At 44.8% G+C, this 27,261-nt stretch overlaps 1 protein-coding gene across 2 annotated transcripts in view; it reads left to right on the top strand.

The window, feature by feature from the left end:
• The first annotated feature begins 315 nt into the window (after positions 1-315).
• Positions 316-27,261, top strand: part of FGF14 (fibroblast growth factor 14) — a 419,316-nt gene continuing 392,370 nt past the window's right edge. For both annotated transcript variants that reach the window (XM_030036523.2, XM_030036526.2), the window contains exon 1: positions 316-1,004. In XM_030036523.2, coding sequence (XP_029892383.1) covers positions 797-1,004 — 208 coding nt within the window. In that variant the 5' untranslated portion in view covers positions 316-796. The remainder of the gene's footprint in view (positions 1,005-27,261) is intronic.

The raw sequence follows: 27,261 nt of genomic DNA on the forward strand, positions 1-27,261 counted from the left end.
CGGCGGGGTCTGCCGCTTGGCAGCAGCCGGCGCGGGCGGGGCCGGTCCGGGCCGGTCGGGTCCGGTCTGATCCGGTCGGGTCCGGCCCGCACGTGGCTACGTGACGGCGGGCGATCGGGGCCGGCGGGCTTTGGGCGGCTCCCCCCCCCCCCCCCCCCCATTCCGGCGCCTGGGCGCCGAGGCTGCGGAGCGGAGAGAGCGGGAAGCGGGAGCGCGGGGGGGGGGGGGGCGGGTGGGTCGCTGCTGCTGCTGCCGCCTCCTGAGGCGAGCGGCCCGCGAGGGTGAGGGCGGGCGGCGGCGGCGGCGGAGCGGGGGCTGCGGGCGGCGGCGGGTCCTCTGCGCCTCACGCCGGGCTTCGGCGGCGGGTTGGCTCGGTGGGTGGGTGCGCTCTCCCGCCGCGGGGCTGCACAATGGCAGTCGTTCAGTAGGATGGATCCTGCCGTGGCTTTTGTTCTGCGGATCCACCCATCCTCCTAGCAGTCAAGTGCCAGGCTATGGTTTTCTCTCTGGGGATCTGCCTGCCGCGTTTTGCCGGTGTCTCTGGTGAGGTTTTGGCCTCGGCTGGGATTTCGCTACCTTACTTTTCGTTCGGCTTCGGGCTGGAACAAAAAAAAAAAAAAAAAAGGGGATTTCTTTCATTTTGCGCTCCACGCTTTTGGTTATAATCCGATGTTGATCTAGGGGGGAATAACCGTTCAGCCTGGCTGAAAAAAAAGCATCCGTTGAAAAGTCTCAGAGAAATACACCACGTGAGGAGAAAAAACTGGGAGAAGATCGGAATATAATCGGTTTTTCTATGATAAAACTGGTGCCCCTCTTCAGGAGAACTGGTCTCAATTTATTATTATGCAACCACAAGGATCTCTTCTTTCTCAGGGTGTATAAGCTGCTGGATTGCTTTTCGCCCAAATCAATGTGGTTTCTTTGGAACATTTTCAGCAAAGGATCGCATATGCTGCAGTGTCTTTGTGGCAAGAGTCTTAAGAAAAACAAGAACCAAACTGGTAAGCAATCCATTGCACCGCGTTGTTTTTCTTTTATGCTACCCTGTCTTGTTGCTCGCCGAGGTAGATCTGCAATCCTGCTGAGGGGAGAAGGGGGAAATAGAACGAGGCCGGCACGGACATGCATGTGCATACGTGTATGAATAAGCAAGGAGCGGTTCGGATTAGCTTCGGCCACTGTCACCACGGAAAAGATAAAAAAAAAAAAAATCATAATCAAAGGCGACCCTAGCCCAGCCTGCATTTCCTAGTTTCCATCTGCTGTTTCCAAGAAGGAAACTTTTATATCGCTACCCTTTTTGAGGGGATGCCGGTAGAGACACCCCCCCCCCCCCAGCCCGCTCCTGTCCCCCATGCGAGCCCACCCCCCCTGCACACCCCCAGTCAGTTTTGGGAAGAGGAGCCCGGCTCTCCGTGCTGGGCTGAGCCGGCCCTGCCTGCGGTGGGTGAGTGTGCCGGGGCTCAGGTCCTGCACAGCACTTTCTGATTAGCTGGCAATATGTCACCCACCCACCCGTCTCGCTCGGCTTTCTCAAGTCAAAAAGCCCGACACCCCCTGCCCCCCCCCCCCCCGGCCTGGGGGCTCCCCCTTATCTCCCCCCCCCCTCCTCCTCCTCCGGGACTCTAGGCCGGGAAGGCGGAGGGGATTGAGGAAAGGGGGTGGACACTTTCTTGGGGTTTGTGCCCCGACGGCAACTCGGCCGGCTGTGCCAAGCGGCCCCGCCGGGGTGGCTGCGGCTCTGCCCCGGCTCTCCCCGCCGGGCTGACCCCTCTCCGCACAGGCCGGTGTCTCTGCCTGCGCCTCCGCGTCTGCCTGGCAGCCAGGATCATGCGCTTCGGTTCAGCCCGGCTCCGAGGGGGGAAACTTGCAGTACATTACATAAGGAATGCAAATGCAGGTGCTCGGGGCCGCCCGGTCCCGGGGGGGGGGGTGTGGGTGGGGGGGGGGGGGGGTCACGCTGCTGCTGTTGCATCCCTTTTGCTCGGGGCGGCCGTGCGGGTCAAGCCGGCGGCTTGGCCAGCAAGGTGGGCGAGAAGGGATGCTCGGCGGCCGGGAGCTTTTCAGGGGAAAGACCGGCCCTCCCCGCCTCCCCTCACACCGGGCTCTGGTCCCCCTCCCGCCGCCGTTCTCGCTCCCCAACCACCCCCCCCCCCCCCCCCCCGCCACACACACACCCCCCGGTCGGCCGGTTGTCTGCAAGCACTTGCGTGCCTGGGGAGGCGAGAAGAGCCGCTGGAGCCCGGGCTGCGAGGGGAGGAGGGATGCCGTGTGTGTGTGTGTGTGTGTGTGTGTGTGCCGGCTGCCCTGCAGTGGCAGCTCCCGAGCAGGAGGCTCCTGACGCTGGCACTGCAGTGTAGTAGATCATAGGCTCTCCTTCCCTCTCTGACACCCCAACATCCAACAAGCAGCGGACCTGGCAGCCCGTACCCCTCTCCTCCGCCCCGGCAAGCCGGGCTGCCGGCTGCTGCTTTGCCCGGCTCAAGAGTGTCGAGGTGGGCACCTCGGAGGATTTTTTTCTTCCCCCCCCCGCCCCAGCTCCCGTTTGCCAGCTCGTCTCTCCCCTTTCCCCCCCGCCGCTGCCGCTGCAGCAGAGAGCAGCCGCTTCTCAGCATACCAAAGAGCCCGAAATGCCCCGCCGGAGGCTGCGCTCAGCCCCCCCGCAAAGTGCCTTTTCCTTCCCTCGCCCATCGGCTCTGCAGCGAGCCGCCTCCCCCGGCCGGGGGGGACACACAAACTTCCAAGCCGTGTGTCGTGTGTGTGTGTGTCCCCCACCTTACCGCCCCGAGGCGGGCAAGGGGCGAGAGATGCTCCGGCTTGGGGGTGGTGGTGGTTTCTAGACCTTTCAGTTTGCATACTTGGGGGGGGGGGGGGGGAGCGGGTCTGAGCAAGCGGGGCGGACTTGGGGAGGGCAGAAACCCGGCGGGGAGGGTGATCCCGGGCGGAGGAACCGGGACGCCGAGCCCCAGCCCGGCCGCATGCCCCTCTCCTGACATCCCGTTCCCGGGAGCGTTAAAACTGCGGGTGACTCTCTGGGGGAGGCTAATTATCCCCATTAACCGGTAGCTGGGTCACAGGCGCTGTTGCTCCGGGGGCAGATCGTCTCCATCGAGGCCGGGGTGGCCGGCGGGAGAGCGGGCTCCGCTAACCCCCCTCCCCCGGCCCCGGTCCCCCCCCTTTGCCCGCCAAACTTTTCAGGAGCGATTGGGCTTTTTGGTCTCCAAAGGCACCGCACGATCGAGCGGCTGCCGCCGAGCCACCCGTGTGGAAAATGGAGCAGGTTAGGCAGGTAACGCTGGCTGTAATGTCAGTTTATTTAGCCGTTTTCGGCCTGCTGCCCCCCTTTTTTTTTTTTGTCCCTTTCATCAGCTGGCCTTTTTCCAGACACGGGACCGGGTGGCTCGTTTCCAGATGTTCTCCGCTTTGCGTTTCCTCTCCACCGCTGGCTGCAGCCCTCCCCTCTGTCCGGTGACCTCCTCCTCCTCCTCCTCCTCCTCCTCCTCCTCCTCCTCCTCCTCCTCCCGGGGCTCCCCTGCCATCCCCCGGGGACCCCAGCTGTCCCCCCCCCCCCCCGGGTTTACCGGCCCCAGGCAGAGCTCCAGAGCAAGGGGTGAGCAGGGCAAGGAGGGATGGGGGGGCCGGTGGGGTGTGTGCAGGTCTCTGGCAGGGTTGCTTTGTCCGGAGGTTTTGGTTTACCCATCATAGAAACGCAGCTGGCTGAACCCCCCTTTGTTTCAAATTTGATATCCCACGAAGAGGAGCTGCCTTTGATGGCTACAATTATTTACCTCTTTGCATTCCTTCAGGGAATAAGGAGAAGAACTTTGAGAATCGATAAGTGCGGCTTTCATTGCACCAATTCAATTTTATTTGGAGTTTTCCTGAGTTGGATAGTACAAAAAGGAATGAAGCCCCACGTATCTGCAGCCTCCTGTCTGGTGTGAAAATAATTGCAATATGTCAGGTTCCCTGGCCCTCACTTGCCTTTTTAATTATTTCCATCTAACTCTGCCTTTCCAGCTTATCATACACACACAGAGAGGACTTCAGAAAGTGTGAGACAAAAGAGACTTTTTCTCACAAAGAGTGAAAAGTTGCTCAAAACTGTAAGGACTGCGTCAGGGATTGTAATGATAAGATGCCATCCCGGTGGCTTCCCCCCACCCCAGGCTCTAAACTGGGTACGTTCGGTCAGGGAATGGTTAAGTCATGGGGAGGATTTGGGGCTTGAGGGGAAACGGGGAAGGAGAATATCTCTGGGTGTTTTTTGAAGCAAATCCAGCAAGCAAGTAGAATTTTTTACCAAATGACAGCTGTTAGGGTGCCCATGGGAGAGGAGCTGGTCGGCTGGAGTACTAGATGCCCCCGTGGCAGAAATTGCTATCACATTTCAGTCCTGGTGGCAACCCAGCAGACAGAGGATGGATCAGGTTTCCTCTCCATTTACCTCCAAGGAGAGGCATCTCTCCAACTCAGTCAGGGATGTTGACAGGAGAGTAGATGGAAATTGGCACTACTATAAATACGTTGCTGACAGAGGAATTTGGTTTCTGTTAGTATTAATCCCATATCCATCTCAAACACAAAGCCTAGTTAAAAAGAAGAGCATCTGAAATGCAGGTTGGGGCTGAACTGGGATCTCTGCACAGTCCCGTGTTAAACGCCTTCTCCGTAAAATAGTCAGACTGTTCTTTCATGGTCGCTTATCATTTTGAAAAAGTTCTAAGCACAGCCGTGCGAGACTGGATCTGTTTGAAGCAGAAGCCTGGGTCCTGCCCATAAAATAGATAGTGTGTGTGTGTGTCTTTATCTGAATTCTAAGTAAATTGCCCCCCCCCCCCCCCCCCAGCCACCGCTGCCTTCCTTACTCATAGAAAACAAACCTCCCACCAAAAGACGAAGGGTATTTTGCCTCAGGAAGAGCTGCAGGATCGAGTCCTTGAAGTTTCTTCCACGTAGCAGCTCTGACTGCCTCAATACCGTAATTCCTGTACTGTTAATCGAGCCGCGGTATGTTTCTCTTGCTCAGATGTAAAAATGCCTATTTACATGTACCTCACCTACTGAAGTTTTATCCTCTGTGGAATATGTTTCCTGAATTTATACAAATTTAATTATTCTTGATCAAATTAAATTGCATACTCTACTTGTTAAGGGGTGAAATTTATGCCTGCTCATGCATCTCCCTACTGTGATAAAATGCTTGCACCTAATTCAATGTCTGCTGATGATAGGCCATTTATAAATGAATTCAAATACACAAAGGATGACTTAGGCATAGGGAAAATATGAAAAATGTATTTACAGATATCATTGGTTTAAATATTTATGTGTATGCAGTTTTCATTTGAGTGCAAAGTTTATTCTACTTACCTGCTTCGATTATGTTAAGTATATCAATTTTGAGCTAAAACTCCTGTTGACTTCAAATTTAGATAAGGAGTGATTTAGACATTCAGAATTTGTCCCTTTGCAAAGATTTTCTGTCCATGTAAAATACCTGGAAAAATACAATCTGGAGAGGAGAGAGTTGTTTGAAACTGGAAACCAGTTTTTTGAGAGGACTTCATAAAACTGAAGCAATAGGAAGCAGGGCATTACACCGACTCTGGGGCGGTATTTTGTAGTTGGTGGGGTGACTACTGAAGTTTTTGGATAATCACTCAACACATAGGAAGAAACACTGCGAGGCTAGAACGTGGTTGGATAAATGAAGTGGTGGTGTGCCAATTAAACTCTGCTGAGTGTTTACAGACGTTTGTCGATTGCGCCTGTGAGCACCGAGTCCTGCTGGAGCAGGCTGCATTCAGTCAGGGATGACCTTGTTACTTGGGGAGCAGTGATTTGTTTGTATACCTAGTTCTGTTGCAGATGGCTTTTGTGCTTTTGGACATGCTGTTACTACCCTATGCCTTGCTTTCCTGCTTGTTGACAATCACAGGCAATGCCTGAACATTGCCCAAGTGTGCTGTTGGTCCTTTTGTTTGCCTTTTGCATTTCAGTGAATGATAGTTTTTCAAAGACAAATTACTGATTTACTGAACAATTTACTGAGTGACAAAACACTGAATGATCTTAAAATTCTGCAGTCTCTGTTGGGAAAAAAATTGCAGTGGTGTAGCACAAGGCTTGATGTACAATTAACATACCTGAGAGCTACTTGCCCCTGTACAGAAAGACCGTATGCAGTAGAAAAACAGTGTACCTGGAAAGAAACTTTGCAGGACCGGGGCCGTGTTTAGTTCAGAAAGAGACCGCTTCTTGCATAGAGTGTGTTTCTACTGTCAGAACAAACGAAGCAACTAGGAAGAAAATCTTTTTATTGGAGACCATGTGATAAAGTGCTCAAAGGAGTATATTCATCTTCAGACTGGCTATTGAAAAGATTATTTATCGTGTTCTCGAAGTGGATCCTTAGAGGTTCTGAGCCACTCAGAAGTACTGAAAATTGTAACTGCAAAGGGAACTGAATGGTCTTTGGCACCATGATGGACTGAACTCACAGCGAGGAAAATGTAAGTGACGTATTCTTTTTAATATATTCTGCAGCAAAGGTAAATAGCGTTTGAATAACTAACAAAGTTGTTATTCAAATCAGGAGCACGCTGACTTTGAAGAGGATCTTTTTGAGGGCAAAACCTCAAAAATCATTAAGTGAAAGGCTTTTAATGGATAAATGGAACGCTGGTCTTGTGTGCCTGTAGCATACTCTGTTAGAAGCACTCACATTAAGTAGTAGCAAGGATAGTAAATAGTTGCTGATGAGACAGCATTGAGAAGGCAGAGTAATAGTATCAATAGTAAAATTCAATGCACAAGTCAGAACAATAACACCTTCTGCAGTTAAATTCAATGCACTAGTTTAGGTAGCATACTATGTTGAACATAAGCAGCATTTTAATAGTTTGAGAGTTAACATTGGACAGTTGTGTGGGTCAGATGACAATAAATGACACTCAGCCCCTGGCAGAAATTGATGGTGTAATTTTAATTTCCGTTTTTTGTGTTTTTACTCTGACACCTGCTTATTTTACTTTTAACTGGAAACAGCATGAGGAATTGCACTGAACAAGTTTAACATTTGCACGCTGAAGGTAGTATCTTGAAAATTACTTGGCTTAATTGTTTTGTGGCACTAAAATTAACCTTGTCCCATCAGGCAGTAGAATTGAACCAAGGTTAAACATTTTAATTCCATGGGAATTGTTTTGGCTTTTGCTCTCAGGCAGTGATACAAATAAGCTGTAATCCTCTATGAAAAATTTGTTTTAAGAGGTTCCAGAAAGGTTTGTGTTTCACTGAGCTGATAGGGGAACAGACTTCGCTGTTCTCTGAAAATTCATCGTGTCATCCATGTTTTTTTCACGCAGCTTTGTCATTTGGAAAGATAAGAACATAGTGAGGATACAGAACGTGCGGGACTTGCGCCTTAGCTCTTGCACATGTTCTGTCTTCAGCTCTGGGCTTTAGGTGGTGTAAGAAGAATATAAGACACGGGGCAAATCTGGGTTTCATCCTTCCTCTAATCTGTCCTCTCAGTTTTCATCTGTCACTAGGCTGTCTGAAATCAGAGCTTTTATTCAGGCCAGTGCATGTAGTAGCTTCTGAAGGAGCGATACACCTTAGCTCATCAAGCAGCATTTCTATTTTGGGCATCAAAAACTTTGCATGGCAGCGAGCTCCACGTAACCGCGTGCTGTGCAGAAAGGGTGTGGAGGGGTTTGTGCTCTCAGTGGGTGCTCCTTCGTTCTTCTCCTGTTGAAAAACAGAGGCTAATGCTGCTACTCTTGCTCCGCGTTTGTGATTACCGATAACGGGGAGATTTTCAGGGGTGAGTATCTCATCTATAAGGTGAAGAGCACTTCCTTCATGGTGCCTTCTCCTTCCTTGGACTGTCAGAAAGTACTCGGCATTTCTATTTTCTGAGTCCCTGCACAGTATAACTTGTCTTTGCTGAGGATGTAGGGTGGCTCCGGCTTTGGAGGACAAAGGCGAGGCAGCAGCCAACACATCCCTTTGCAGGCTCTGCTTTCGTCCAGCTAAAAGGAGTTCATTCCTATGGATTTTCTAGGCCTATGGGGTAAGGAAGTATCTCCTGCAAAGGGCATGTTTTCACAAAGTCCTTTCTCTTGAGGGAAGAAGCGGGATATTGCTCCCTTGAACAAGCTTTTAAAGAATTAAGCTCTAGCGTGACTGAAAACTAGAATTTTGTACCAGTGTTGAATGGTTTGAACAGGAGAGAGAGAGCTTGCATATAAAAGCAAAGACTTCTGTTTACATATAAATCTCTTGGTTCTCACCAATGCTGGCAAAGGAAATATACAGGAATTTCATTGCCCTTTAATGAGGTTTGAGCCGAAAATGCTAATTTAAAGAAGACAAGTTTGCCCAACTTGTTACTCTTTCAGTAAGTGTATTTCTAAGTATGTCCTGCTACATTTAAACAAAATGTCCAGATTAAACAGTTCCCAGTTCATGCTTCTCATTAGAGAAGTGCATTATGGAGCACTGCTATTGCCCAGTAGTTTCTACACATACCGCTCATTGCTGGTATAGGTACATTTATTGACATTGAATGAGATGAACAGGAACTACCAGTGCAAAACATAGTGGAAAATATAGAAAAAGGTGCGGAAAAGTTATAGAGTAGGGAAATGCTTAAAAAAATCAGTTCAATCATTAGTATAGTAGTATCTTATAAAACAGAGTATCCTATTGGGAATATTAATAAGGGTTAAATTAATAATAGTGCTTATTAATTCATAATGCTTATGATACGAAAAAACACTTTACGGTTCTGATTTTCTTGCAACTAGAAATTGCAAGTCGAACCCAGACTACTAATGGTCCCTGAGAAACCAAACCTAAATGTGATTTAGGCAGATTATCCCACCAGGAGATCAACCCAACATCTCAGATGTGAATTAACTTCAGGATGTCTAAAACCCAGGTGCAATTTTGTGGCTTGGACTCTTTCAGCTTTCACTAAAATCCATGTTTTAAAATAGCATTCACAGGTGGATTAAAATTTGTAAAGCCTTGTGCCCCTGAGAGATTTCCTCCTAGCCCCTTGCCAGTATAAATCTTTTTTTTGTGTTTGTCCCCATGTGAAGGAGCCTTTCTGCCTCAAAAAGAAAAAAAGGGTTATACAGGCTTTCAGTACCAACATTTGCTAGTCTCCTGGCTTTACTCAGACCTGTTTTATCTCTATGAATATGACCGTGACCCATCCCAAACACTGTCGCCTCCATTATAGCCTCTCACATCTCTTGCAGTTCTTCCATCTGCTGCTTGTGCAAGCATCTCACCTTTTTACTTTGGGTTAGGGTCTCTGAGGAAAATTAGCCCTTAATTATATTTCTTTCAGATATTTTTAAGTTCTCACCACCACTTTGAATAATTAGCTAGTGGCAGTGAGCAGAACGACTGTAGAGGTTATTACTGATGTAATAGGTATTTATGATGGATGAAGGGTAGGCTGAGGGACTCTCCTTTGTTTTATTTGGCATGAGCTGTATGAATGATTGGTTTCCCGTTTTCTGCTAATTTACAGTAGCAGAACAGTAGCAGAAGTACATAAATGCAGAGGCAGTAAAGCAACTGTGATTGATTAGGAAAAGACAGTAAAATCAGCAAGAGGATTCAGAAGACCCAAGGACAAATGTTATCCCTTTCATTTGTTTTGAGGCTTGTTTGAGGAATATTACTTGCTTAGGATAAAATGTGGGATTCTGCTGTTAAAGCAGGACTCCTCAGCTTCCAGGGAAGTTTTCTGGATGATATTGCTGAGCAATTCTTACTTGACCTGGTAGGGAATTGCTTCCAGGTCTTGGCTTTGCCTGCTGACATGGGTGCTACGTGTCTCCTTGAAGCTTGTGGCCGTGATACCCCGCTGCAGAGTTCCCAGAGAACTGCGAAACCCGTGCGGATGCAAGGCATGCCCCGTATGTCCATACCTTCAGCAGGGTACAGACTGAGCAAACTTGCGGTCTGGATCTTGCTCTCCTTTGACTCACCTTGTTCACCTTTCATTCAGTTCACTTCTGGTAGTCTAGTTTCGAGACATTACCGCATGAAGGGATTATAACACGGCACTTCAGTGCAAAATGCTCTAGGGTTCCTGCTGACCAGGGACATTTGTGGCAAAACCGGTGACTGTATGTGCTATTAAAACCTGTGTTGCGAAGTGTTGAGCTCTGCCTGCTTGCACAAAGTTTTGAAACATGTCAGAGATGAATTCTCTGACCTTTGAAACTTGTAGCATGGACTCTTCCAAGGAACAGGGCACCTAAAGGCAGTACGGGATTGTTTTACAGCAAATACATCATTATGTAGTGTGTAATGAAGACCCACATGTTTTGAAGGAGCCTTTAGTTTGTTTTCGAACTGGACTTTAAGCCCTGATAATGTTTGTGAAGTTGTAAAAGTGTAAGAGAAAAAAAAACCAAAGCTGTTGTAGTTTCCTAGGTAATACATAGCTGGTTAAAATCAATGAGTTTACTCATGGTAGGAGGAATGTGCTCCAAGGTAGTGGGAATGGGGTCACTGTAACTTTGTGTTCTAGTGTCTTTCCTCATTTCAGTTCGTCTCTGCAGTTTATAAGAGGTGATGTATCTAGGGTATTACTGACATGAAGTGGAGATGAGTCCTGTGATCTGTGGGCCACAGAAGATCTTCTCTCCTCATTGAAAGTTTTCAGTGAAAGTGTATCTTAGAAGACACTGGCTTTCTTAGCACTTCAACATCACGCATGTTGATTTTGACCATTGCCATACACCATTGAGGAAAACACAATCTAAGGGGTTCCTCAAGATACCTAAATAAATATGGTGCTCTCGATTAAAAAAAAAAAGTCTTTAAGCACAATGAGAAAAAAACAATTGAACCTAAGGATATGCAGGTAAATATCACAGCAGTTTAACTGGAGGGCTACTTAGTTTCATGGCCTCTTAGATGCTGGGTGAGAATGATTTAACTCCAGTTGTGCCAGCTTCCATCAGGATGAAAGCGGAGGTGGCAGCAGTTTAGGACCTTATAACCAAAGCAGAAGTAAGCTGTAAGTTGTGCAGGCTAAGTTAAAATGTTTTAATAAAATATCAGGAGAGACAGCAACATGAAGATTTGTTGTGTTTGCTGAGGCCCGTTTTCCTTGGCTTTCAGTGTCTGGCTGGAATGACTGCGGTCTAAGTTGGCTGTCAAAAAGAATACCTGCTCATAGATTTAAGATGGAAGATGAGGAAAGGAGAAGTACTAAACCCTTGTAGTCATATATATAGGTTAAGAATTTGGGGGTGGAACTTGGTGAAGTTCGAACAAAAGTAAGTCAGAATGCGGTGTTAGTACATTAGGTGAGATTTTTTTCGAGTGCTGTGTGGATGATACATGAATAGTGTGGGATGCTCTCTCTCCCACTTATTCTCAGAGGGAGATGAAAAACCAGAATGACAAAAGAAATTATAAAGTAAATAATAAAGGGATTAAAGGAATCTGTAGTCATTTAGACAGGTTAGTGATAGAGTCCTACAGGCAAGCAGAATTTAGAAATTGTTTAAGCTACTTATCAATCGAAGAGCAAATAGATCTGAAATTTAAGGGCATTTTCATGGAAAACATCTATTTCTAGAAGTGTTTCTTTCCCAAGGACATCTAAGAGAGTTACATTTGAGAGTCTAGCTTCTCTCAATTTGTTCCATTTATAGCTATCTCACTAAAGGTGAGATATCCTTGTAAATGTTGCTTGGCTTTTCTAAATGAAGGTGCTCCCACACGCTCATGAGTCTACCAGCTGTCACTGCACAGCTCCAAAGAAGTGGCCCCCAGGGTGACCTTAGCCTGAGCGTCCGGTGCCTCCTGCCTGCCCGCCTGCTGTCGCACCGACGGTCTCAAGCCTGGCAGCCCTCGACGGTTTGGACCTGTGTGGACTTGTGGAGTCCTACGTGGGCTCCAGCTGCCTGGGCTAACACCTGCAGGCTCATCTGCAGGAGGGATGGCACGCGAGTCGACTCACGAGGGTGGCCCTCAAGCGAAGCTGAAACAGTCGGTGTAGTTGCCACAGTAACTGCTGGTGAGAGGAAATGTATTACTTCCCCTCTTCCCAAACCGATTTACGACACAACTTTTAAAATGCAGTGAATGTGCTTCTATGGGTCTTCAGCTTTGTATGTCTTTGTATCAGACACCGTGCACTGGGCAGTCTGAACTATAGAGGTATCCAACGCTGGAAGCATTTAAAAAGCTTTTGTCTCTGTCAGGAGGTTTCAAAGGCATTTCTGCACACTTCCAAGCATTAGGCACTGTGAAGGAGGGCAGGATAGGTTCAATATTAATTTGCCTTTTTCTTCCAATAGCTTATTAAGTCCACAGTCGAATAGGCCGAGAATGTTAGGTGCCATTCAGACCCAGTAGATCACCATAAATCTACATCAAGAAGCTTCTACTGGAGATCTTAAAGTAACTTCAAAGGCAGAGCCAGTCTCTTCTTCTCATTAACAGATGGCAAGTAAGAACTGTGAGTAAGAACTGTCCACCTTCAGTTTGGCACTGATATCCTTCCCCCACCTTAAACTCCTCCTAGTTGTTCAGGAACCCAAGACTGAATTTATATTGCTTAATTAAAAAGGGCTGGGGATTGATCCAAGTCCAAGTGGCTCTGGCTGGCTCACGTCCACATTACTTGCAGTTACCACCCTCCCAAGCAGATTTGGCTTGGAGGGAGCTAGCTGAAGTGGTCCAAAACCGCCTGGGACTTAAGGAACAAGTGTGGGTGACCAGGAGCGTAGCACTTCTTTTATTTAGCAGTATGAGCACAGCCAAAGAGGATCAGAAAACCCCTTTCACCTCCACTAAGGAAAATTAGGGCAAGCTCTGCTTGTCGGGTGATTTACTTGTGCCCCCCGCCTCAGTGTGGGAACTCACCTGGACTAATAACAGCGTATGACCCCATCCCAGCCAGGCAGAGGGGATATTAGGGCTTCAGTAGAAGGGATGAATCCCAGCTTCATCCTCTTGAGGAAGGAGCACCTAGAATGGGGCTTCCCATGGGCTCTTGGTTAACCCTGTGAAATGCAGGTGGAGGAGGGAGACCAGAGTATCCCACTTCGGGGTAAAAGTCTGGCAGCTGAGCAGCAGAGACCTCAGTCTGCAAGGAATGAATCAGAATGAATTTCTGAGGAGGGCGAACCAGACAGGAAGGGAGGCTCAGTCTTGCTGGGGAAAGTAACAGATTTCGTCTTTCTCCTCTCTCTGACAAGAAGAAGATGCAGCTCCAGGGTAAGGAAGAGCTGAAGGACAGGAGGTTTCCTCTGTAAATAAAACCTTTTTCTTCCACTTCACTGACTTGTACTTGCTTTCCTCCTCACTGACCTTACAAGGGATCACCCCTTCACTTGTGCGAGCATGTGCAGCAAAACTGGTCAACACTGTCGTCATCTGGGTAACCCGTTGTTTTATTGCATGGCCATCTTCTATTTGCCGAGCTATATGGACACAGACCTGAGTTGCTGCTGCATGTGCTTCTTGACCTTCCTTTAATTAAAGGGTACATATTTCTCCCCACATGACCACCAGTCCCTCTCTTCCCTTATATAGTTGTGAGGAGCAGAAGTAAAGAAACACTTTTCACTGATTATCGATGCTTTCAGTATTTTGGCAGGCTAAATCTGGTCATGGTCTGTGAATTAAAAGGGTCTGGCTTATAGTGTGGCAGTATGCTCCAGTATATTGGTGTGTATTTTGCCTATATTAATGAAAATCAGAAATCACAAAGCAGTTTGGGGTTTTGTTTTATTTTTTTGTTTTGTTTTTTTGTTTATTGTTTTTTTTTAAAATAGTTTTAGGGAAAATCAGTTTATAGCACTTGGAATCTCTTGATTCTTTTCTCTGAGGATGCAAAGGGTATGTTTACTCTTGCATTTAATGATAAATATGAAAAGGTTGAATTTAAGCAGTGGATTCTCCTCTTTTCATGAATCCCCCCAAAACCCCTTAAGGTGACTGTTCCTTTACAAATTAAAAATCTTAGGAAACCCAAGTATCATTACTTAATCTGGGACTAAGAATGGTGTTGCATTTAACACGAACAAAGATTTTTATGTTTTCATTGCCTACGATAAAGCCAGTTGTGAAAAGCTCTGATGATGGGACATAGTTTTGTGTTGCCTTAAAACAAAGCACAGTGGGGAGCTGTGTTCAGCATGTGGGCTTGTTACAAAGGGCTTGTTACAAAGAGCTGGGATTTCTGAAACCACTCTAACTGCTCTGTAAATTTGGAAGCTGAGTCAAATCTTCTAAGCCGGTAAAGTCTTTTTAGCAACAGAGGAGTAAAAGACTTTAGTATAAATACTTCTCAATTTATTAGGTACGTTGGAAACTGTTTCTTCAGTTAGTAGCACATTAATGTAACCTGTCTAGGACCTTTCACATGGCATGGCAATTAAGCCAGTTTGGGCCAGATGAACTGCATTGAGGTTCTTTCCAAGAGTGAAAATATCTTTTCTTCATTTCCCCTTCTAGGCTGGGGAAATGAAGTTTTTTGGTGTCTCCTCATTTACAGTGTCTTTCTTTTTGGCATGCTACCTGAAAGCACCAGCTTTAATACTTCTTCTGAAAGTTCCTTGCTCTTGGCTTTACGCTGCAGTGCTCCATTGTCAGATTAGGTCATCAAAGACCTCCAAAGAAGGGTTTTACAGGAGGATAAAGGGAGCATGCTCTCCATGGCCAGAGTGTGGGACCATTCTTGGATGGAAGGGATCTTTGCCCTCCGAGGAAAAGGGAGAGGTTGTTTTGGCCTTGGCACACTGCTTTGGGTTTTTAAAATCTAGCTAAATTTAAATCCTTTCTTGCTAATCCACCACTCCTTGGTCTCTGTAAGGAGAGGCCCCTGTTTCTGTGGAAGACAATAATTTTCTTGTACAGATTAAATGGTTCTGTGCTTAATCTACTGTTACTTGAATAACTCTTACAGCGTCAGCCTCAGTCTGCTCCATCTTCTTGTCTATTTTAACTTACAGTGACTAATTTGCAGAACAAGCATGTCTTCCCCAGTTTGCATTCAAGGGCATTAACGTATAATGAAACTAATCTAGGTCTACAGAAACCAAATAGAACAAGCAGCAAATGAATGGCTGAGACAGAACAACAATTTCCCCCCATGTGGACACAGTCCTCTCGGGTTTTCCCTCTAAAGAGATTTGAGCTTTTTCTCAGAATCTCAAAGTTCTTGGTTTTTTTCATTGCTCTATTAGGTACAGGCAACAGTGGAAACCAGAACAAACTGGAGGTTACACAAATAGATTTCCGAAGTCTCGATGTGTCTTCAATGAAGTACCTTGAAGCAAATTTGTAAAATGAAAGGCTGAGTTGGCAGGAAATTCTAATCCTTTTGAAAAATACTTTTAAAAAAAGGCATATTAGAGAATGAAAGTTCAAACTGCAAACATTGCAGTATACAAATTAGTAAGCGGGTCAGCTGGTGGTCTCCTTGCCCCTGATACATAGCACTCATGTTTTCTCCCTGAGGGGGATGTGCAACAACAGTATCCTAAGTCCCTGACAGAGTACTATCTTTTTTTTTTAATTTTTTTTTTTTTTTAATCCAGTACAGAAAGATCTGGCTAATGTAGAAATATGTGGCATCGGTAGATATTAGCAGTACTTTTCAAAGAATAGCGCTAAAAATATTAATCCTTTTACGGTTAGATGTAATGGTGAGTTTATAAAGCTTCCGAAAGAGCACTGGTGGGATGGCCAGTGTGTAACGTGCTGCCCAGTGGACCGCAGTACACTCAACTAATTATGAAATAAAGGTCCATCACCAAAACAAAATGTAAAAATTCTTGCTTTAAGTTCAGTGCTGCTTGACTTAGGAGGGCAGTTAAGCCAAGAAGCTCTGTGATACTAAACCTGCTGTTCGTGGTACCCTCTGTGAGTGCCTAAGCCTTTTGAACTGAGAATACACAAAGGCAGTCAGGCGGCCGAGGTAGTGAAGCAGTGTTTTCTGGAGGGTTTATAGGAACCAATTATATGCAATTTGTTTAAATTAGTGGTGAGCAGTTCTACATTAACAATTGTCTTAGTGCTAATAAGTAGGTGTGTCTGGAGTCATGCTCAAGTCATACCTGCGCTTCAATAGGAGCCAGATCTTTCATCACACCCAATGCTTTCATACCGAAAGGATGGAGCTGAAGCTTTTTCACTCAGATATTTTTGCAAGCTCATTTTACATCAGTGTGCATTGGCATTCCCTTCTTTTTTCTGTTTTGTTCATAACTGGGCAACTGTTATGACACTATTTTTGAGGTCATAAATTAGCCGTTGCTCCTACATTTCCTGTAGTAGCCTTGTTAAAAGACACCATTTCTGTTATAATATTCCATGGCTGATGACTGGGTGGACAGCTCTTGCCCCTAGATGCATAGTTACCTAATTAGAGATTATCCTGTTACAGAGCTCTTTAACCTGTATTTCCTCTTAGCCCACAGAGGACACGGGCATGGGACAATTACTTTTGCCAGTGCCATGGCTTCCACTACAGTCCATCTGCTTATTCCCCTCCTTCCTCCTTCAGCTCTCTCTCCCCATCTTCCTTTCAGATAAATTTGTTCGAGTGAAAATCCTGCTTTGCAGCACCCCTCGGGGGAATTTTTCTACCTGGGGATGGGATTTGGAGCGAGGCTTTCTCACCACTCTCCCCACTTCTGTGGGCCCAATACAAAGCTCCTCTCAGTTCACATCCTTCGCCGCGGTGCAGGGCCTCAGCAGCACTGTATGGTTCCATGCATTTTAAATCCTGATGGATTTTTTAAAAGCCTGAGAGCTAGGACACCTCTGCTGTGCTCCATAAGAGATCTCATGGTCTTTCTCCTACAGTTCCCTTCAGGGACGAGGGGAAGTGTCCGGTGACTGCTTTTAATGCCATAGTGACAATGGCCATCACCCTTGGAGCGCAGCACGTGGCCCTGCCACTTGATGATGAGGTTCAGCACGGCAAAGCTGTTCCATAGGAAGAAACTTGTGCTCTAGGAATGAAGAGATTCTGAATTTTGAGTTTATGGTGCTGTGGGGCAAATACTGCCCTTCAGAGAACAAGCTCTGCTCGGAACAAATTAGGGTGGATTTGAATAACAGATGGGAAGGGAAAAGGCTTCTGAAATTTCTCTAGGGAAAGCACAAGCTCTGCTCACTGTGGCATCCAGCCTGTGTGCAGAGGGATTTGCCTGAGTGGAGTAGAGGGAGGAATGAACAAAGCCAGTAAATCCACTGGTACCCAGATGTCCTGCAAATGAGCTTTGGGTTTTGTGGCTGAGATATCAAAATTTTGGGGTCTTATTGCTAAAAGTTCTTCTGTTCTACAGAAGGTGAAAAAAAAAAGGTAGTTTTAATTTTATTATAGAGAGCCTTCCTGCACTTCCATGTACTATACAGATAGTATTCACTGTGTACTCCTTTCCCTTCCTGCTCTTCCACGCTCATGAGTCTGTTAATACTTACAAAATGACCTTTATTTTGATTCTTCTTCATCATGCAGCAGACATTTCAGCTGTGTCCACTTGACTTTGCTCCATTTTTGGCAATACTGTAATGAGGATTTAAGAAGATAATGTCTAAACAGGAGACAAATAGTCATATTTATGATGGATGTACAAGGACCTGAAAGAACACTTACAGGTCAATTTTGGTATTACTGCCCTGATATCTCATAGTTTGGCATGTACAAAGAAGCATGAAAGATTTTTCAGTGGATGCTAGTTCTATTAGATTTTGGTTCTTTGCAGGCAGTTTTTAGTTTAAAAGGTCTACTGATAATCTGGGAGATAAATGGGTTAATACACTTTATACAAATTCCCATTCTGCTGTTAACAGATCACAAAATGTTCTTAAAAGCAGAGTGTAATGTTAATGGTGGGATCGGGCTCATGGTTTGGTTGTCATGTCTTGGAATATCAGTTGTGTTACAAAAACCCCCCTTTTTGTTTGGAGCACTCAACTCCAGCCCAAAGGTCTCCTTAGTAAGGGGGAACACTGCCCTTGGCTTGGATGAGTGTTGGAGAGAAAATTTCCCTATGCTTATTTAATAAATGGGATCTATCTGGTTAGCAACAATGTAAAATGGAAGGTGCAACTGGCCTGTTTGGTTTTTAGGGGTAATATGAACATTGAGTTTCTTAACCAGCCTTTCCCAACTATATAGTTTTACCAACACCTTCCAGCATTTTGATAGGTTTAGTGAAGAACTCAGTCATTGTATATGCAAAGATGACAATTCATACAATTCACAAGTTCATGTCTGGACTGATATTTTTCATTCACATACTGTGTAATAAATACAACAGGTAAATACTGCCTACATGCAAGTCTGAGGAGATACAAGAATCACTGAGATTGCTGGGCCAAAGCTGTCGCTTGTGTAAATAAATGAAACTGTACTGACTTGTTAGGGATTATCTCTTTATAAACTGGCACTAAATGCTGTATAGTTTTTTCTAAAAGACCCAGTTAGGGTGTGGTCCAGTGGCCTAATGCAAGAAATAATTAAATAATAAAATACAGCCATATACAGGACCTTATTAATGGAGGCAGCAAACATATGCATGTCAAATAGAGAGCAAACGAGTTAAGAAATAAAATTAAAGATTTTAGGGTGTTTATTGCCCAAACTAAGAAAAGTGTTCACATTTAATAAGCAGCATGAAAATAGATGAAAAGTGAATTCTATTTAATTGTTTTATTTATTACTATTTTAGCCTAAGATGATTTTACATATATACATATGAAAATTCTTAAGTAGGAAATAAGGAACATATTTGTATCTTAACAATGTCTTTTAAAAAGCAGTAATTACTCACTGTTTACTCTAGCTAACCTTGATCCTAAGTAAATTTGTTAGCCTTCATCAGTCTTCGAAAATGTTCCAGAGGCAAAAGGAAGGTAATGCTTCATTTGTCTTATCAGTGGCTTGTTCTCTCTTATTAACTAAATAGGTCATGGTAGCTACAGGAGTGGAGGCACTGAAGTCGTGGTCATATACATCTTCACTTTTAGAACCAAGATTGGAAACCTGTCTTGCTTGAAATACCTTTTCAGGGACAAAAAAATGATTAAGAATAATGTCATCATACAGTTCAAATAATAGAATTTTGGATGGCCACTGTCCTTCATCCCAAAACCCCACAGTACTTACTGCTTCCTGTCCAAATTCAACATCTCACTGGGCAGTGGCAAAGGATAGGATTTTAGTATAGAGTACCTCTGCTTTATCTGCATGGTATTGCCATGGTCATGAAAAAAAGAACTAAAAATATGTGCTGCCTGTGCCAGATATCCCATACAACAATGTGCAGTCATTTAAATGGTTTTATTCATATGGTAAGGGTGAGATCATACTTGGTTCTGCACTTGGCATACCAAGGACAAGGCAGTACTTCGCTCTTTCTCTCCCTTGTTTCCCTGCAGAGTGGCTGGCACAAACTTATTCCTTCTATTCTGGGCCTACAGGCGGTTGATTCTTGACAAGGTGGGGAAAGCCATGTCTCTGCTCTTTCTGCAGTAGCCAGAAGGCTAGAGGCAGACCCGTGGGCTGCAGGATGTACAGTAATATCCCATTTCTTCCAGTTACAACAAATCCGTCTCTGATGGCACATGGAGCAGTGCGATTCTGCTGGTTAAAAAGGCACCTCATTCCTGGATTCCCAATGACATGTAAGACACAACCGCAAAGGCAGTACTCTGCTTTAATGTAGATAGCAATTAAAATTGACAACTCTGCCTCAGTTGTTTGTAATATTTTTTCAGAGTGTTGTTAGGTGCTTCCTGTTCCTCACTCATTTGTCCCTATGCTGTAATGAGTAGGTTTACTTAAACTGCAATTAAAGTCTCCTGTTTTCCTCATTTCCTGTGATCAGTTGACAGGGTATGCTACTGTCGTATGTTGCAGAAATTAAAATAACAAGTTACAGGATCTTATTTCAAATCTTTGACAAATAGTGACTTCTAATGGCTACTACTTGTGGGTATAAGCAGGCAGATGAACGGCGAAGGCTTTTAGCATCTTTCATCTCAGAATTTGAGCTGTGACTCACAGAGTTGCTAACATACAATATTTACACAAGTGGAAGCAGTATTACCTGTTCTACTGCACTTTGAGCGTCTGTTCAAAGCTGGATGTGGTTGATATCCGGATGACTTGAACACAGCACATGCAACGCAGGCAGAAAGACCGGGATGTATTTTCGGCTGTTTATGCTTGAGTGAGGGCGACTTCAGCAATCAACATGGTGGGGGAACAAAGAACCACCCCCTGCTTGTTGCAGAATTGAGATCACTCCTTTTTCTAGTATTTCTAGACCAGTTCCTTGACTATGGCTATGGCGTGAAGCTAATGCATGGGCATATGATGTAAATAAACATCTTCACTGCAGACATGCATGCCTTGACCAGCTTTCTAGTCTCCTGGTTCAGGTTAGAAGTGCTGCTCAGCATTGACCCCAGGGGGCTGAGATGGCATCGGGAGAACAAAGAAAAGAAGTCATGCCCCAGTTCCTCTGACCGCAACCTTCCCTCTATGAACACGTGAAAGAAAATTGCCCAGGAGCCGTAAGCATTTCTCTGTCTGATGTGGGGACAATGTTGACAATTCTCCTATGTTAAAGCTACTGGATCTACAGCAAGATACCAACAGCCTCAGGAGAAAAATTAGGCAAACCTCTCACCATAGAATAGTGTCTCGGCTGATGAAAACTGAAAGGGTTTCTTTCACATCAGTGATGCTGTGGAGATTTGCTTCTGTCACAACAGCACTTTCTTCCTGGAAGGACTAGCCACATAGTATCTGAAACAAGTGCATTACCTTTTTTTCTGTATGAATAGAAGTAAGGAAAAGTGCTCCAGAATATTTTGTGACTGTAGTGATTTTAAGGAGAAACGGGTAAAAGTTTTTGGCTGGTTTCATTGGTAATGCCAAGCATTTTGATTGTTTTGGGGGGGGGGGGAAGAGTGCAACGAATAATTAGTGCTATGGAAACTATCAGATGCATGGTAGTTTTACTTTTATTTTTTTTCCTTCAAAATCAAGTCCATTTAAATCCGTTCACTCAGTAGTGTGCTGAAGGCTCTGAGAGAACAGGGCATAACCAGGAGCTCTGTATTCCTTTGCTCTCTATACGGTAGATAGAAATTCCAGTTTGTGACGTGCATTTTTTTTCAGATGCACTATTGAAAAGATAGCCAATAAAAATTAATTGCTTTAGAGTAGTTGTATCCATCCACGATCATAAATTATTCTGCAGATGTTAATTAGGACTTCAAAAATGTCTATGGGCTAAGGGAGTCTTACTAACCGCTATTTAGAGATAGGGAAGGGAGGAATAGAGAAACATAATGACTTAACATTTTTGTATAATACTCTTTCTAAGAACACAGTCTTATTTTTCAATGCCTTAACCATAAACCCATTCTTTGCTCACTAGCCTTCAAACCCTGGTATCCAGATATCTGAAAAAAAGTAAATAGCTCCCAGGGATGTGAGACAGTTAAACCTGGTGCATGTAGTCACCGTGCTTGTTTTCAACTTGGTTTTGTTGCTGCTTGACAATATTTGTCAATACATTATTAAAAACAAACAAATAAATTAAAATTCATTAAAAGGAGCTGCAAAATCAAGCATTCAAATGTTAGGTCTAATTGACTTCAGAAAGCTGTAATGCTTTTACTACAGCAGTAGGATTAAATCCCTTCTTTTGTAGGCCATTGTACCAGAAAGGAATAAGAAGCCTGGGTATAAAGCAGCCTCCAGTTGGTAGAGCAGTTAACTTTCTCCTTAAATGATCTCCATTATATGTATTAATTATGATAGACTTGGGCTTTAATTGCTTGATTGCCTATTGGTTTTTATTCTTTGTCTTCACTGCCTGAGCACTGAGCCTTGCCTGAGCACTGCGGGAGCACCGGAGGGAGTACTCCCAGGCAGCTTTGGAAAGGTGTTAGGAGCCAGCAGAGAGAAAATTCTTCCTGCTCACCGATCAGAATCCTGGCCCGAAGCGTGCACAGCACAACCAGAGACTTTAGCTGCTAAATTCTAGTAAGTCTATTATAAAAACACAGTCTGAGGTTTTCTGTGGTGCTTTTACAGACGTCTGCTCTGCTTCACAGATGCACTAGACCTTTTCAGAGGAATGACTGAGGGTTTTTTAAATATGGGCAAGACGTTTCCAGACAGCTCAAGCTGACGCTAATAAATCTCAGGAGGACTTATTAGCTCAGGTGTGATTAGAAATCAAGCTGTCTGTGTGTACTTGGGCTGCACCGTGCCCAAGTGAATAATGTTTCCCATTACATGGCGTGCTGAAGAGTACAATGCAGAGACGTCCAAGTGGCTCCAACCAAAGCTGTCTAGACCCATCTGAAACTGGTGCTCATCTGGAGCTAAAAAACCCCGACGAATGCAAACTGATGCCAGGTACCTCACGCCATCTCGTTACTGGTGTGAGCCTAACTGGGGAGAGGAGGAGTTGTCCCCTCCATGTGCAGAAAGTCGTTAACGTATGTGCCGGTTCCTTACCGGGAGTTCAGTGTCCAAGCGCCTTTCAGGGTTGAGGACTGCCACCCGGTTAACTGCAGAGACTCTGTGGGCTTCGACAAGAGAAACGGTTGCAGTTGCTGTTTGAGTTGACAGGTACTGTTTGGGAATTGACAAAGTATGCAAGGATTCATAGTTTATTTGTTCCCAGATTTTCTTTTTTTTTATTGTTTCTTGCTTTCTTGCTTATATGTCAGTATGACCAGGCACTGACTAAGTATTTTCTTTGTGGCAAAACTTTATGCTCTATTTTTATGAACTAGAGCATAAAGTTTTGCCACAAAGAAAATTAGCTATGGTGAGCACATTATTTAAAGCTGTAAGAGGATAATGAAGAATGAAAGGTGGCATTTCACCACAGAAGCGGATGGATTTTATTCGTGACACTGGGAATGGTTTATTACTTTGGGCTTTCTAACCCCCTAATAGGAAGTCTTTATGGAAGGCTTATTTTTGTCAAATGTACATAAGCACCTATGTATCAAAGTGCTGAAGCAAAATCAGTGCAGCCACTGCAACATTTTCGTTTGTGCGCTTTCTGAACAGAAGCCTGGATTTTGCATTCTTGTTCTTTTCAGAAAGTGCTATACAAACACACCCAGGACATTGTATGGAAGCCTTGAAATGAGGTCTAAAAATTTTTTAAATATTGTTTTGAGAAAGTAGCTTCAGTCCTCAGACATTCACACTGAGCAAAATACAACATTCAAAATGCTGCCTGTAATATTGTAAAGAAAATGTAACCAGTCTGATACAGCTTTTCTCATAGTATTGACTGGCAGTTTACATAATGCATATTTATGGCATAAAGAATGTATACCTTTGAAACCACAGGAGAAGGGAAAGGAGAGGTTTTAGTTTTAGCTCATGCACACAGATGTACATAGTTTGTTTTGTGTTTATTACAGACTTTCAGTTTTTGTTTGTGTGGCATGTAATATCCGTGATCATGCCAATTTGTATATTGATTGCTATTTTCACCTAACCATAACCTTTCTGGACATGTGCTGGAGGTTCTGCTCATTGAGCCGTGGGAAGGCACTGAGGAAGGTGGGGTGAAGGTGGGATGAAGGCAGGTGGTTGTGTCTTGCTGGAAGCTTCTGGCTGTTGTGAGGACCCAGCAATTGGGAAGATGGCTCAAGGGGCTTACTCCGGCTTCACTGGGAAGAAAGTTTTGAGTCAGGTTTGAGGTGGGGGTAGGTTTGAAGGGGATTGTCCCACGCAGTAGCTTGGCGGATAAAGAGGCAGGAAATAAGACTGGGTCCTTCCTCTTGGGATGAAAGTGTTCTCCCTTACTTTGACTTCCCACATACACTGGGGAGATGGGATGGGTTGGGGTGGTCCCATATGACATGATGAGCAATGCCAAGGGTGTTAGCTGCCGCCTTCCCAGGCAGCTCCACTGGATGCAAGAGGCCCGGCTGCGAGCTGAGACTGCCAGGTGAAATGGATGTTCGGCAGCCCTGGCCACAGCCTGAAACGCAGCATTTGTCATCCAAACCTTCACAAGCAAAGGTGAAACAGCAGCACCTCAGAACCAAATTCTTCCGCAGGGTCAGAAAATGTGACCCCAAACCCTGAGTCTTCCTGCAACACCCTGGTTTCCAGTCTCAGAAAATATGTCCCAGTCTGGCACAGATGAAAATCTTGTCTGTTGCTGGTGCACTACAACTTTTACACTCAGGCCTGGATAGTAACTATGTTTTTGGCCTTCTGACACCAGCTGTCTAGGTGAGCCAGAGCAGGTCTCCTGTCAGCGCCTCGGTCTGTAATGTCCTGGCTCCTTTCCTGTACGGTGATCTCAGTAGTTTGAACTCTGAGGCTAAGGGCATGTAGGAGATATATAAAACTGCCCCTGCGACTGACCTCCATAAGCTTTGATTAACCAGTTTGGAGCCTTCTCTTCTAGATACTTTCTGGGGAAGTGGGTGGAAGAAGAGGAATAACTGTAGGAAAGAGTCCTATTTCATTCTCTGGCTGCTTAAATAAAGATGAAGCTGGCAAATTCCTTTTTCATTCCTATTACTGTTTTTCTCTTTTTGTTCATAACTCCCAAGCAATGTGAAATAAAATGTTACAGTTTCAAAGGAAAATTGGATTATACTCACTTGGAGGGAGGGAAGGAAGAAGAAAACAGGCTTTATATTTTGACAGAATTCAATCCAGACTTTTAAAAAATTAAAATGAATAATTTTGCAATATTTTGTAAGACTGTGTATTCTAAAGACGCAGCTAATCAGATATGCATGCAAATTTAACATGGGTTGCCAACTGTCATGATTTTTTTTTTTTTTTTTTTTTTTTTTTTGCTACAATTATGCGGTGTAAAAATTGGCCTCTTGTGAGAAGTTGCTGACAGCTCAGCAGTTCTGCTTCAGTGCTGGCTGCAGAGGGTGGGCTGGCTGCCAGAGAGGGAGGGTGGAAGATGGCTTCGGACTGGGGTGCAGGATGCTTCCAGCTGAGGTAGCTGTTGCACAGCCTGCACCGGTTTCTGCTGTCAACCTGTGGGGCAAACCAAGAAGCCTGCTGCATGTCCTTACCCACTCTCCCTTTACTTAGGGTGAAGTGGGAGAGAGAGAAGCAAAGGAGAATATGCAGCAGATGCCCAGAATCTGTGTATTTCCCCATCTTACCCCCATTTGCACGTAATCAGATCCCAGGGGGGCAAAAGATGAGGTGAGGAAAGGGGTAAGAACAGTGTGGAAATAATATCCATAGGGTAGGAGGTAAGAGAGCTGGTCATCTGGTCCTCGAATTGGGCACAATGTGTGGAGAAAAAGGAAAGCAGCATTTTTAGAAAAGATGGGAAACTGGGCAGGAGCAGTGCCCTGTGGTAAAGTTCATGAAGGAAAAAGGGTAGGGGCTTGTCCACGGCTGTGGAGGGGCACGAGCAGCAGCACATGGAGGAAGGAGCTGGGGAAAGTACCCCCACCTTTTCACAGAAGCAGAAATATGGAGGTCTCTATGGAAGGTTTTCCCAAAACACTCCAAAACAAAAAGAGGTGACCCCTTCCAAAGAATGGCTAAAGCCAAGATAAGACTGCTTTATTCAGCATTGTGCCTGTGTTTGGTTTTGCTTGTGGGTTATAATCTTGTGAGGTTGGCAATGCTATGTGTGTATATATATATGTATATACACACACCTATATAATTGGAGGAATTTGCAAATTGAAAGGAAACAGGAGGCAATAAAGCATTTTAGAGTATTTCTCCATTACTGTGATATTTAAGTGCTGAAGAGGTAGCTATGCCTTTATTAATTTGATGCCTTATTTATTTGGATTTTTGACAAAATACCTAATTACTCCTTCTAGGTATTAGTCTGTTGATAGTAACAATCCTATGCACAAGTTTATTGCATTTAGGAGACATATGTTATAGTTCATTTTCTTTTATATTCTTGCATATGCTCTTGTTTATTTCAAGACAATAGTAAATCTTGGCCAGTATTATTACCTGTAGTGAGCTCTGGTGAACGGATATCCAAGCCAACCCAGGAAAATAAGTCTGTACAGAGATTTGGGCAATACAGGTGCTTTGGTTTGTGCCGAACGGTGGCTGGGAAACAGACCTTCATTGACTCACTTGTCTCATTACAGGCTCCCACTTGGTTCAGTGGTCAGACTGGAAATTTCAAACCATGGTAGACAGCCAACAGGAGTCAGCTGAAATGAAGAAAAGTTGTCATTTTTAGCAGTCTGCAAATATGTAGGAGTGAGAGCTAGCTGGTAAACAACTCGGAGAAATGTTAGGCTGACGTCTTTGCTGCTGTGCACGGTGTGAGGCCTCCTGTGTTTATGCTTTGCATAAATACCAAATCTGATCTGTCTGCTTATTGCACTCTCATTTGGCATGGTTATGGACTGCACGAGTTACGGGATGAGGGCTGGCAACTGAAACAGTGTATGGGCTGGAGGTGTGCCACATGGACCCGAAGCAGATCGACTTCGTTGCCTCGTGGCGCTGTCGTCATCAGCCTGACACTGTTCCCCCAAGTCCGTGGGATAGAGGCGGGATGTGTAGTACGGCGTCTGTGGCACCATGCTCTAGCTTCAGGCTCGGAGCCCCCTTTATGCCCAACCTGGAGCTGCTACGCCTCCCGAGTCTCTACCTAATGGGGAACATCCCATTATGTTAGCTTTTTGGGTGTTGCAGAAGAGTGTTATCACATGCTGTAGCTGAAATGGTGAGATCTGTTGCTCGAGCTATAATTCCTGAAGTGTGAATGTTGTTGAGTGCTAATTTTAACTTAAAGACCAAAGACGTGAAGACTATTTTTAACTCAAAGACTTGATTCTCTGTGCTGGGAAACTAAAGCTGGGATACAGTCAAAGGACATTATAAATACAGTGTGCCTATTCTAACTCCTCACTTTCTATTTTGATTACATAATGAGTATTCAACCTGAGAGATTCTTATTGTAAGGAGATGTTGACTTTTTTGCAACTTAAAATTGAAATTAAAAAGAGAGAGATGGCAAACTGTAACTTTGTAGTAGGTGTGTGGTTATATTATGGCTTGAAAAAGAAAATGGTCCAGAAAAGCATGTCTGGTACTGCAGACTTTGTTCATATTTTAAAAAGGTCTTTGAGGGCAGACAGCATATCAAAGCTGATGAATACCAAATGGATCACTTATGTATTTGCTATGAAATTATTAACAATTGACACAAGCGTGTGGCACTTTTG

The sequence above is a fragment of the Aquila chrysaetos genome, chromosome 14 (assembly GCF_900496995.4).
Source record: "Aquila chrysaetos chrysaetos chromosome 14, bAquChr1.4, whole genome shotgun sequence".
Classification (NCBI taxonomy): Eukaryota; Metazoa; Chordata; class Aves; order Accipitriformes; family Accipitridae; genus Aquila; species Aquila chrysaetos.